Below are 13135 nucleotides of genomic sequence, written 5' to 3'. Positions count from 1 at the left end.
CTTCTCTGAACCAATCTTAACAAAAACTGTATGGCATGAGTATCACAAAAGGCGTTAGTTTAAGCATTTTAAATTATCTGTGCTTTTCAATTCTTTTTTGCTTTTCGACAAAGATTTACCTCTAACGCTTTGGCTTTTTCATGATCTGGTTTCTTTTATTCTTGCTATGATGCTCTACTTGCAGTTTTTGTCACATGTCCTAGAATCTGCTGTTGCCAGTTTTGACCTTGGCTACATATTTTTGGAATCATGAAATTCTAGTGTTTGCTGGTCGAAGGTATGACAGGAGTCAAGAGGAAATGTTGGGATGGCAACCAGGCCACCCCATTTACTCAAATAACGAAAAAACTGAAAATAATGAGTGCTCAATGACACGATAATGTGGCAAAAGCAAAATTTCTCTATTGGCCTTGGTTCTAATGGCTTTGGAGAGTGGTCAGGTGACTCATCTCCTAAATGAGATGCCACTTTTGATGGGGCGCCTTGATTTTATAGTTCCTGGACCAGCAAGGGTGGGTCATTTGCCCTCAGTGGGCATCTTCTCTGAGCTGTGGGTGATAACAGAGACCAGAGAGTCAGCGATCACGCCACCTGGTTTCCAGGAGTGGTAGTTCTTACCTCTGACAAGCCAGGAAGGGGACTCTTTGACGCATTTTGTAAATGATCACTGGACTTAAGAGTTTAGTCTTATTTAGGGGAAAGTGGAGGAAATTGGGTTGTTATTTATGAACTTTCAAGTAAGAATGAATTCAGTATAGTTTGAAAAGTTTAAAAGAGTCATGTGATCTGTGTCCATCCAGGTTGAAGGAAGCCCAGTCTGTTCTGCAGAAGAAATCCTCAGCAGCCAGTGGTGCATCCAGCAAGATGGTAGCCTTGCTTTCTAAACACGTCGAGGCTGAGCGGAATAAGCTTCTGTTGGCAGGCCTCTTGGAAGCCAAAGGGACCAGAGTGAAAACCATACGCACGCCGAGGGGAGATTACACCATTCATAGGACTCCTGTCTTGGGTAAGATATTCATAGACATGTTGGTCACAATGGTAGTTTTCAGTATCCAGAATTATACCATCTGTTTTAGAAAGCCTTAATACAGGGAGATTCACTCGAAAGAGGCACCGAATATTCGGTTGGGATGAAGAAATCTGAACTGAAAAAATATGCCATATGCCTTGACGTATGTGTATTCGATTGCATTAAAGGCCATCTCATTTACTAAAATACCAAAATAACTGAAAATATTAAGTGCTCAATTACACAATAAAGTGGCAAAAGCAAAACGTAGCCTTTGACCGTGGTTCTAAAGGCTTCGGAGAGTGTGGTCAGGTGACTCATCTCCTAAATGAGACGGCACTTTTGATGGGGTACCTTGATTTTATAGCTTCCAGCTATGCTGGAAGTGGTTTCCATTTTCTTCCAGACACATTTCGACGCTGCGCTCCATGTTCCTGAACATATCAGCAAGCGTCTCAGGGGGAATAGTAGCAATTTCACGTTGGATGTTTTCCTTCAAATCTTCCACTGTGCAAGACTTCTTCCGACAGATTTTATTTTGAGCATAACCCAAAGGAAGAAGTCTGGTGGTGTCAGATCGTGGAGATTTTGGCGACCATGGTAGCCAAATCCCCTTTGCTGAAGAAGGACTTAATTTCTGCCATGCTCCTTGCCAATGTGTGACACGGTGCTCCATCTAATAGGTTTGCACCATGAAGACGCGCTGCTCAATACTATACACCACAATCCTGAAGAGAAGTCGAGTGACTGAGTGAAGGGATACGGGCGGTTTGCACCCAAGAAGTTGCAAACAGAGGCTAAATGTTGCGACGGCTGTCCGGCATCCCTGCTTGTTCGAAGCTCCATACACTGAGGAGCACATTGCACATTGTTTCGTTCAGATTGATTCGTTTGAGTTATTAGAAAATATTCAGGGCCTCTTTCGAGTGAATCTCTCTATACTTTATTTTCTATGGATTAAGAAAGTATTAACAACCCTTTTCTTCCTGCACACTTTATTGTGCTGTGATATAATTTAAAATTTGAATTTGCCATTTTCTGCACTCAGGTGTCCATAAAAAAGTTAAAAACTGAATTTGTTTAAGTAACTCCAAATTGTGCTCTGGTCCATCCTGTTGGCTTTAATTCTCCTTGAGATGTTTCTAGAACTTGACTGGAGTCCAGCTGTGGCGATCTGAATTGATTGGACAGGCCGATTTTTGTTGTTAATTAAACCCATCATTTAATTCCATGACTTGCTGCTGCTCTCATTCTACCACAGCAGGCTTTTCCAAAACTGTTGATTTCCTTTTTTTACCAAAGCATCATCAAAATATTTTGTGCACCTGAGCAGATCAGCATTACTGAGGCCTTGAACTCTTTATTTTGAGATATTGTATGATGGCTACAGGTTGGCTTGTCATGTGGGGGCTCGTTTTGTATTTCATTATTGTTTGGCTGCTAATTAAGAAAAAAATAAATAACTAAGGGGTCCGAGTCTTAAATAGTAAATCAATTAAAATGAAGGCAAAACAAGTCATTTAGAAGCCAAAACTAGTCACTAAATTAAGAAAAGGGTTAGAATGAAAACCTGCAGCCCCTGTAGCACTCCAGGGGCCTCATACATAACTGCATGCATAGAATTCGCACTATAATATGACGTAAGCACAAAAGCGGAAATGTACTTATGCACAAAAAAATCCAGATGCATAAATCTGTGCGTTGGCCAACTTCCACGTTCTTCCGATACATAAATCCCAGTCAGTGTAAAAAGTAACGCTCGTGCACGTGCCTGCTGTCCCGCCCCGTCTCTTCCCAGAAGTACACCTCTTTGAATATGCAAATCAATATAAATAGCCGTTAAAATCAGCCTTCTGTGAAAAGACAATGGCAAAAGTACGAGGGAAAATAGAAGAATTTCAGCGAATACCAAAGTGGAGGCAAAGGAAAAACGTACTATTTGTTGGCTTAAACAGTGGTATAAACAACAAAAGGAAGTTGATCAACTGACATAGCGTGTCGGAGAAACTCAAAAGCTCAAGTTCACAGAGTCGTACAGTACCAGAAATAAAAAAGAAGTTGTCATATATCAAAGTCCCCGTAAAAGGCGAGTCATAGCCCACCGTCTGAGTGTCATATGAAAGCTTATTAATGTACAGAGAAAAGAAAGGCACACAGTGGGGAAAAAGCACGAAATGTCAACTTCAATCTCGAAATTTCCACTTTAATCACGTAGTTTATTTTGTCATTATAGTAGAACATCATAAAGTTAAAGTTAAAATCATTTAATTTACTAGTTTCTCAAATCCCATCGTAACTAAAGTAGTATGTTAAAGGCTCTGTTTTGTATTTAATCTTCTATGTGCTCTGTGTCTGTGAATCACTATGTACTTCCAGGCTTTCTCTTCCCTCTGACATGACACAGAATCCATTACAAATTACAGCTCTCTGAATAATTAAAATACTGAGAAGTATACGTGATATCATTTTCATGATGATTAAAGCATGTTATTAAATATGGGAACACAGTGGTGCAGTGATTGTTCATGTCTCACGCAAGATGCTTGCTGTGCCATGAGCAAACTTCGATGAAATAATTTATTACAGGAGTACTGCCTTTTTCAAACGTACTAACCCCCAATTCCTGTCCTTACTTTTCTTTCTCCAAATACCCAATCGCCACACAATCAGCTCTGTAATAGATGTTAAGCCATCTGTAAGCTTACAACGAAGATTCTTCAAAACTTTTAAGGAACATTGAAATATCTTCGTAATGTTTAATTATTTCTATCCATCTATCCTTCCAGTGTCGCGCCAGCCACGGCAAGAATACAGCGCGAGGCAGGAACAATCCGTGAACGAAGTTCCAGCTTCTGGCTAGCGCTGTGGCACCGTGTAGTTAAAGTTAAAGTTTTATGTGTATAATATAATAAACAGGGCAGCACGGTGGCGCAGTGGTAGCACTGCTGCCTCGCAGTTAGGAGACCCGGGTTCGCTTCCTGGGTCCTCCCTGCGTGGAGTTTGCATGTTCTCCCCGTGTCTGCGTGGGTTTCCTCCGGGCGCTCCGGTTTCCTCCCACAGTCCAAAGACATGCTGGTTAGGTGGATTGGTGATTCTAAATTGGCCCTAGTATGTGTTTGTGTGTGTGTGTCCTGCGGTGGGTTGGCACCCTACCCAGGATTGGTTCCTGCCTTGTGCCCTGTGTTGGCTGGGATTGGCTCCAGCAGACCCCTGTGACCCTGTTTGGATTCAGCGGGTTAGAAAATGGATGGATGGATGGATATAATAAACATATTTTGCTGCATTTCATCTTAAAAATTATATTGTCATCATATGTAAATACACGCTTTATAAAGTGGCTCAGGTTGTGCAATATTATAACTGTATCGCAAATTTACAGTGAGGTGATTGTACTAATAAGTACAAACAGTTTGTCTCATTTGTTTAACTGGTTTCTCTTAATCTACTTTTAGGACTTGAGTGAAAATCGGATGATGTTTTAGGTCATATTTATGCAGAAATATAGAAAATTCTAAAGGGTTCACCATCTTTCAAGCACCACTGTATTTGATTGCATACATACTATAGAAGTACTTTATTTGTCCCCATGTGGAAATTAGAAAGACTATAAATGACTAACAAAGATGCAGTGATGGGGCACCTGGCTGGTGATCCCCAATATATTGTAGAGGTTGAAAACTGAAGAAAAAAACATCATTAGCGTCTTCACAGACACAAGTCCATAAATGAGAGTTAAAGGGGCAGGTCTTGTTAACCTAAGTGGAAGTGACATCAGAGCCCTTCAGGTCAACAATCCTCAGCCCTGCAGATGAAAAAGAGGGCAAGTAGGAGGATGAAATAACTGGTGGTCAGGAGCACTATATTATAGATAGATAGATAGATAGATAGATTGATAGATAGATAGATGTGAAAGGCACTATATGATATGTAGGTAGATAGATAAATAGATGTGAAAGGCACTATATGATAGATAGATAGATAGATAGATAGTCATGCTGTGACAGTGCCACATTTAATGTCCCTGAGTTCTTCATTACCTCCCATTCTACTTCCAGTGTTTGTCAAAGTAGATGACATGGCTGTGCGCTGATTTTATGCACTTGTTATCAATGGGTGCGGCTGAAACACCTGAGCACAATCATTTGCAGGGCTCTCCACATAATTTCAACCATGTCATGTATGTGCATTCTAAATTTATATATAAACAACTAAAATGTCACAAAAGTCACATGTCTGAGGGGAGTTCCAGAAGTCCCTTCACATGGACTTTTGAATTTGTTCCCTATGGTTAATTTTTTTCAGTGTATCTTATTTAACCATTCACAAAAACATTGAGAAATTTTCAAGAACATAAGTGATCATGAAGACAAAAAATAAAAATAGAAGTGAACGTGGTGCATGTCTGCTAGTGAATTCCTCCATTGTACCATTTTTTCTTGTGGTTTATCGGTGGCATTAAGCTTCAAGAAGCTGGACACTCATCTTATCCACCAAGCCCTGACTCTGAGAACTGTCCAGAAGTGGCTTGCCTGGTAATTTGGGCAACAGGATGATCCAAGAGATGGATGCTCTAGGATGTTGACTTCGTATGTAACTGTAGCCCAATTGAAGAAGATCGTCGATGAAGCAACCTCAAAGTGCTTGAAGAAATGACCGAGATCCCAGAAACAAGCCTCTGACGAAGGCCAGACTGTTTCATCAGACGTCTACACAAAGAAATGTTTGGCAATTCTGAGGTGTTTGACAAACACAGGCATTGGTGTGCAAGTGAAAAAATATCATTGTGAATAATTGGAATTAGTTTTGGCAAATGTCTGAATTTTTCAACAGAGATATTCTTCATCCTACTTTTGGGTCAATAGGAATTAGTTTTGGGAAAGGACTGAATTTTTAAACACAGATGTTCTTCCCATAGCTAGGGGGGTGGTCTTTTTTTTTTTAAACTTCTGAATATAATGACGGAGTTCTATCTTCACATTTTTTGTACATACTGAGATTGATTTGATAAATTTGAGTTATATCAGGGTAGTACAGAGCCAGTGAGCTCAATGTATTTTTCCAGCCTATGTTGTCAAACGCTGCTCTTAAACCTAATAACATCATTACTGTGGAATTTCCTCCATCAGAGGATGTTAGAATGTTGTCTATAATGACAACTAGGGGGCACTGCAGCACCCCAAACCTCAGACACAAGCACAGTGACATAGCTTCTGGGTTTAAATAAAAGGTTTATTCTAATAAATTACCTTAACAACATCTTATTTTGGCATACTAATCCCAAGACAAGTACAATCATAATTCTTTTCTCTTTTTCTTCTTCTTTCTTCCTTCACCCGACTCCATCTCGCGTGGGTGAGGCAGAGCAGCCCCTGTTATGCAGGACCCAGGGGCATAACCCCAGTACTTCAGAGTCAAACAAAAGTCCCAGAAAGTAAGGATCACAATTCCCGGTAGCTACTCAACAGGGCTGCCTATTGGACTACAAGTCCCATTATGCCCTGTGGGTATTCAAACAGATTCTGAACCACAGGGATGCTGCCCTCTAGTGTATTGAGAAAGAATGTATTCTTCATATTTCTTTTCCCTATTGGCCTCCAGGCTGGGTAAGGGTCCGTTGCTTTGTCCCCACTAGGATGCCAGCATATCCACAGTGGCATTTCCTGACAAAATCCTGGTTAAGTAACTTCTGGTGTCTTTTCTGGACCACTCATTACTGTGGCCTCCTTGTCAGACTGGGATTCATCCCAGCCCATGCATGCCATCCATTGCAACACATTATCGCTGCAATCACTTAAATAAGTAGAACATTAAAAAAGAATGAATCCTTACCCGTCGGACACATGGATAATTCTTCATTCTGTAAATATTTAGAACTAGCCATCCCCTGCGGCTCCGCCCTCATACTAGTGAAACAGGACAATCTTTAATATTCAATAAACAAACAGGTATCACTAGCTAAGTGGAGGCAAGGTACGCTCCAAAACGCAGAGGTAGACTGACTCTCCACTCCTGACGTCACGCTTCCCCCTCTTGGATTAGCGCGAATATATCGCTCCAGCAAGCAAACTATGATGTTAGCTCGATGAGAGAAATTGCAAAATCAACCAAAATGTTCAAGCAAATTATTAAAAAAAAATATATATAAATCTGTTGAGTAGTTCTCTCGTTCACTAGGTAAGCAGAGGTAAGGAACATGGCCCGAGGCTGGCACGTGAGTGAGGAGGGCCCCACCTATATCCAGCAGGGGGCACTAGCTCCCTTGTTGGAATAAGTTCTTTTGTAATTGCGGCATGTTACATAACCTGAAACAATATCGATATAATATAAAAAGGCAATACCCCTCCATTAGTGATATGGCGGTAAGAAATTACATAGAACAAGAAATAATTTAGCTTTTTTTAATGAAGGTTTATGTTGCATAACAGATGAACGAAGCCATGACAAGACTTTCAGGAGTTGGTGCCCGATGTATGAAGTCTGCCATTCTCGTTGCTGCCTTGGAAAGATTTTTTGGATCGGATGACGTTATCTCCCATCCGTCCGTCAGCTTCAAAGGTGTGCCGGGCAATGTTCCAAGGCTTTATGTTCTTTCTCCATGTGCAGGCCCCCACTTAGATGAATCATGCCATTCCAAACAAGGCAAAGAGAATACAGTTTCATGCTGACTCTGACACACAGAAATAGTATACAATGCCCATTTCACAGTTGTCTCTGTCTTGTCTTCTAATGCTGGCCTAGTAGTTCTAAATGATGAGCCCCTGTGTGCTAAATCTGGCTTTGTATTAGCTCTGCATGTGAGTAGAAAGAAAAGTAGATTTATAAAATATTTGTACAGAGCACAGTGACATATTAAACATACACACTTATTACACCGCCTCCACTCTCACCTTTTGATTGCGCCCATTGCGTCTGTCTCTCGGATTCACGCAAATAAATCGGTACCACAAGTTAACTATGAATGAAAGAAATTGCAAAATCAACCGGAATGTTCAAGCAAATTATTGAAAAACACCCGATTTAAATCCGTTAAGTAGTTCTCTCATGAAAAGCGAACAGAGAGACAGACAGACAGTGGATTTTATATATATATATACACTGCTCAAAAGAATTAAAGGAACACTTTTTAATCAGAGTATAGCATAAAGTCAATGAAACTTATGGGATATTAATCTGGTCAGTTAAGTAGCAGAGGGGGTTGTTAATCAGTTTCAGCTGCTGTGGTGTTAATGAAATTAACAACAGATGCACTAGAGGGGCAACAATGAGATGACCCCCAAAACAGGAATGGTTTAACAGGTGGAGGCCACTGACATTTTTCCTCCTCATCTTTTCTGACTGTTTCTTCACTAGTTTTGCATTTGGCTACAGTCAGTGTCACTACTGGTAGCATGAGGCGATACCTGGACCCTACAGAGGTTGCACAGGTAGTCCAACTTCTCCAGGATGGCACATCAATACTGTCATTGCCAGAAGGTTTGCTGTGTCTCCTGCACAGTCTCAAGGGCATGGAGGAGATTCTAGGAGACAAGCAGCTACTCTAGGAGAGCTAGAGAGGGCCATAGAAGGTCCATAACCCATCAGCAGGACCAGTATCTGCTCCTTTGGGCAAGGAGGAACAGGATGAGCACTGCCAGAGCCCTACAAAATGACCTCCAGCAGGCCACTGGTGTGAATGTCTCTGACCAAACAACCAGAAAGACTTCATGAGGGTGACCCAAGGGCCCCATGTCCTCTAATGGGCCCTGAGCTCACTGCCCAGCAGCATGCAGCTCGATTGGCATTCGCCATAGAATACCAGAATTGGCAGATGCACCACTGGTGCCCTGTGCTTTTACAGATGAGAGCAGGTTCACCCTGAGCACGTGACAGAAGTGAAAGGGTCTGGAGAAGCCATGGAGAACATTATGCTGCCTGTAACATCATTCAGCATGAGCAGTTTGGTGGTGGGTTAATGATTGTCTGGGGAGGCATATCCATGGAGGGTCACACAGACCGCTACAGGCTTGACAAAGGCACCTTGGCTGCCATTAGGTATCAGGATGAAATCCTTGGACCCATTGTCAGACCCTATGCTGGTACAGTGGCTCCTGGTGCACGACAATTCCTGGCCTCATGTGGTGAGAGTATGCAGGCAGTTCCTGGAGGATGAAGGAATTGATACCATTGACTGGCCACCACACTTTCCTGACCTAAATCCAATAGAACACCTCTGGGACATTATGTTTTGGTCCATCCAATGCCACCAGGTTGCACCTCAGACTGTCCAGGAGCTCAGTGATGCCCTGGTCCAGATCTGGGAGGAGATCCCCACAACACCATCTGTCATCTCATTAGAAGCATGCACCGATGTTGTCAGGCATGTATACAAGAACACAGGGGCCATACAAAGTGCTGCGTACAATTTTGAGTTGCTGCAATTAAATTTTGGCAAAATGGACTAGCCTGCCACATAATTTTTTCACTCTGATTTTTGGGCGTCTTTGAATTCAGGGCTCTGTAGGTTGATCATTTTCATTTCCATCAAGCGATGTGGCATCCTTTCGTTCCTAACACATTACCCAGTCTATATCAGTATAGATATCCAGGAGGATTTCTTTTTCCCATTGAGATCTGATGTGTTTTCAAAGTGTTCCTTTAATTTTTTGAGCAGTTTATATATATATATATATATATATATATATATATATATATATAGAGAGAGAGAGAGAGAGAGAGAGAGAGAGAGAGAGAGAGAGAGAGAGAGAGAGAGAGAGAGAGAGAGATATTCATCTTGAAATTTCTGGACTGATTCAAAAAAGTAAACTTGGAACAAATAGCTTTCTTATGTAAGTTCAATCAGAATCTGACTAAAAGCAGAAGCTGCTTGGGATGCCACAGGTGACCCCCAGGACTGAGCCTGTGAACGGCTGACATGGTGTGAATCATCACACTTTGAAACTGAGGGATGTGACAGCTCCATCACGCCAGCCAGTAGGACATTTCTCAGTGTCCCTGGACGTTTTTGTCCGTCTTTACTGCAGTGTTATTCTTTTTAATGTAACATGCATAAAGCAAGATAAGGCTATCAGAGAAGGGCTTTCAGCTCTGAGATTGCATTTGCTTTGCTTTGACACCCCAGCCATTGTGGCAAAATTCCTGCCATTGTTTTGATTGGCCACCTCTCCCTGGGTCAAGAGTTAAGCTGCTTGACGGATGGTGTTTTTGTTAATATTGTAATGAAAATGGTTTCCTCTGATTACCTCACCCCTGCCATGATTTTCTGTCAGGTTTGCTGAAGGAAAACAAAAAAAAAAAAACAAAGAAGGCCAGACAAGAATGGAGACTAAAAATGAAGTGACTTCAGCAATTTTCAGCTACAGCATGTTCTCTGCGCTAATCCTCATAAAATGAAAACTTCTTACTTTCTCATACAATCCTTCGACCCAGCAATGTCTCTGGGACAGCTGATGCTGAAGATAAGAAGTCGCTCACAGAGCTTGAGAATACTTTGATTTGGAGCTGGGATGCCTTTCCACCAATTTGTGAGGGATACCATCCGTGACCCCCAGTTCCTTTGTAAAGATAAGGTTACTGTTGGTCCCAGTCGATATGTGCATTTTGGTGGACAGACATGTCATCCAGGGCTGGCGTCTTAGCCTTCAGAACCCTGAAATGGACTAAAAAGATTACTTGAAAAGAGGAAGGTAGTTCTAAAATGAGACTATTTGCGCCACAAATGGAATTTACCACACTATTTTCTAAGCTTGCTGTAACCACAAGGGGATTCCATTGGGTCCCAAACAAAGACACAATAATGCCCAAGCACAATTCCGGGTTCAAATCAAAGTTTTTTATTCACCTCCAACACCTTTCTTACCAAATCCCCAGTCACAATACACAAATATAAATTCTTCCATAGAGTTTGGCCCACTGCCTCCCAACTTGACTCAATCAAGTGAGGCTGCAGGCTCTCTTTTAAATCCGACCCGGAAACTGCTTCTGGTGTCACACTCGGGTCATCTGGAGCACTTCTGGGTCATGTGGAAACCAGGGCAGTCCTTCCCCGGCAGCGCAGTATCTAAAGACCCCAACAGGGCTGCACTTCCGGACTTAACCCCAGTACTTCTGAGTCAAACAAAAGTCCCTGAAAGTAAGGATCACCCCCGCGAAACCCAACAGGGCTGCCCATTGGACTACAAGTCCCAGTATGCCCAAAGTTATTATAGTTTTTATTTCTATATTTTTTGACCTTACTTGGAAATTCAGTTTAGTTTTAGTTTTCCTTCACCGTGTAATTTTAGTTTTAATTTAGTTTTTATTTTACAAAGACATTTCTAAATTTATTTTTATATATATTAGTTTCAGTTTTCGTTTTAGTAATTATGGTATGGTTAAAGAGCTACTATGGAGTTTAGTTTTTGTGTCACAATGAGACAGAACTGTACACTTAACTGGTTTGGATATGAGTTTAATGTTAGTGGACACGACACGGTTTACTATTTGGTTTTGTTTTTGTCTGATAAAGACCAGCATAATCAAAACCAGGTACTGAATATGAACAATTTTACACAATTTTATAATTTTTAAAATATTTTCTGTCATTTGTGCTGAACAAATCTCCGCTGACTGTTGGCACTTATTTCTTTTCTTTTTATTGCCCTGAATGTACCAATTTGTAATTGGTCTTGTTAATTATTTTATTTCAGTTTACAAAAATGTTTTTTTAATAATAGTTTCAGTTTTGATTTTAGTTTTCGTTAACTATAATAACCTTGGTCCAAATGGATACTTAAACACAGGGATGCTGCCATCTAGTGTATTGGGGAAAAATGTACTTTTGATGTTTCTTCGCCCCTGGATTTTCATGATATTGGCCTCCAGTACCCAACCACCCCAACAGGGCAGCATTTCTTGGCTCCAACTCCCATAACACCCTGTGGGTGCCCTAATCAGGTAATCAGATTCAGCCCTGAGGAACACTGGCACTTGCTGTGTGGGGGAATGAACTGCTCCTGGTATGCTTGTTGACCCAGTCCATCTATTACGGCCTCCTGGCTGACAAGAAACCATCTATTATTCCAGCCAGAATGCCTGCTCAATCTCCATGGCACCTACAATGCTTAAACCTGACCAAGTTCATGGGGGCCTGGAGCTTAACCCAGCATGCACAGGCACCCAGTCTATCACAGGATGAACATATCAACACACACCACATACCCACTAGGGCCAAGGTGACTTACAAAAATTTATGATACAATTGGATATACTTCTTTGTGGTTTTCCAATTGGAGCACAGGCAGGTCAAGTGACTACTTTATGGTCACACAGTGTTCGCAATGGGATTTGAACCCACAACCTCAGTGTTGAAGCCCAAAGCTTTAATCACTAATTTAGCAGACCTCCAGTCTGCCTAACATGCATGTTTTTATGCTGTGGGAGGAAACCCATGCAGACACTGGGAGAACATTCAAACTCCATGCAGGGAGTTAATTAGCATTCCATTTTAGCTCATTAGGGCTTTTATGAGAGAGGTGGGCAATGTGGCGTTGTGGTTAAGGCCTAAGGTTGAGGGTTCAAATCCTGACACTGCGCTGCGGGTGCTTGCAGCCTTGGCATGTCCTGTCTCCTGGGACATTAATACTCATAACTGAGATGGACGCAAACCAAAAGCTATGTTGATAAACTCCATAGTGCATTTGTTCATAGCAATTCAAACAGTCAGGGCTGTCCAAAAAAAAGAATAAAGAATCCTCCATAAAAACAGGCCAATGGTGAAGTTACTGAGTGCAAGTTCAGAGTGCTGAGTCATCTTGTGATGTACCAGGAGGAAAAATAAGTTTGGCTTTCAAACAGATTTTGATAAGGTACCACGTGAGAGGCTAGAAAGAAGTGAACATTTAAGAAAATTACAACACTCTAGATGAGAACGGGCCATTCAGCCCGACAAAGCTCGCCAGTCCTATCCACTTAATTCTTTTAAAATAACATCAAGTCAAGGTTTCAAAGTCCCTAAAGTCTTACTGTCTACCACACTACTTGGTAGCTTATCCAAGTGTCTGTGATTTTCTGTGTAAAGAAAAACTTCCTAATGTTTGTGCGAAATTTACCTTTAACAAGTTTCCCACTGTGTCCCTGTGTTGTTGATGA

The 13135-nt window shown here is 41.5% G+C and overlaps 1 protein-coding gene across 1 annotated transcript in view; it reads left to right on the top strand.

The window, feature by feature from the left end:
- LOC120538740 (latent-transforming growth factor beta-binding protein 1-like) overlaps nucleotides 1-13135 on the top strand; it is a 616227-nt gene that overhangs the window by 281656 nt on the left and 321436 nt on the right. Inside the window, exon 4 of the mRNA XM_039768171.1 lies at nucleotides 801-1006. Coding sequence (XP_039624105.1) covers nucleotides 801-1006 — 206 coding nt within the window. The remainder of the gene's footprint in view (nucleotides 1-800; nucleotides 1007-13135) is intronic.

The sequence above is a fragment of the Polypterus senegalus genome, chromosome 11 (assembly GCF_016835505.1).
Source record: "Polypterus senegalus isolate Bchr_013 chromosome 11, ASM1683550v1, whole genome shotgun sequence".
NCBI lineage: Eukaryota > Metazoa > Chordata > Cladistia > Polypteriformes > Polypteridae > Polypterus > Polypterus senegalus.
This window is presented reverse-complemented; position numbering and strand designations above follow the sequence as displayed.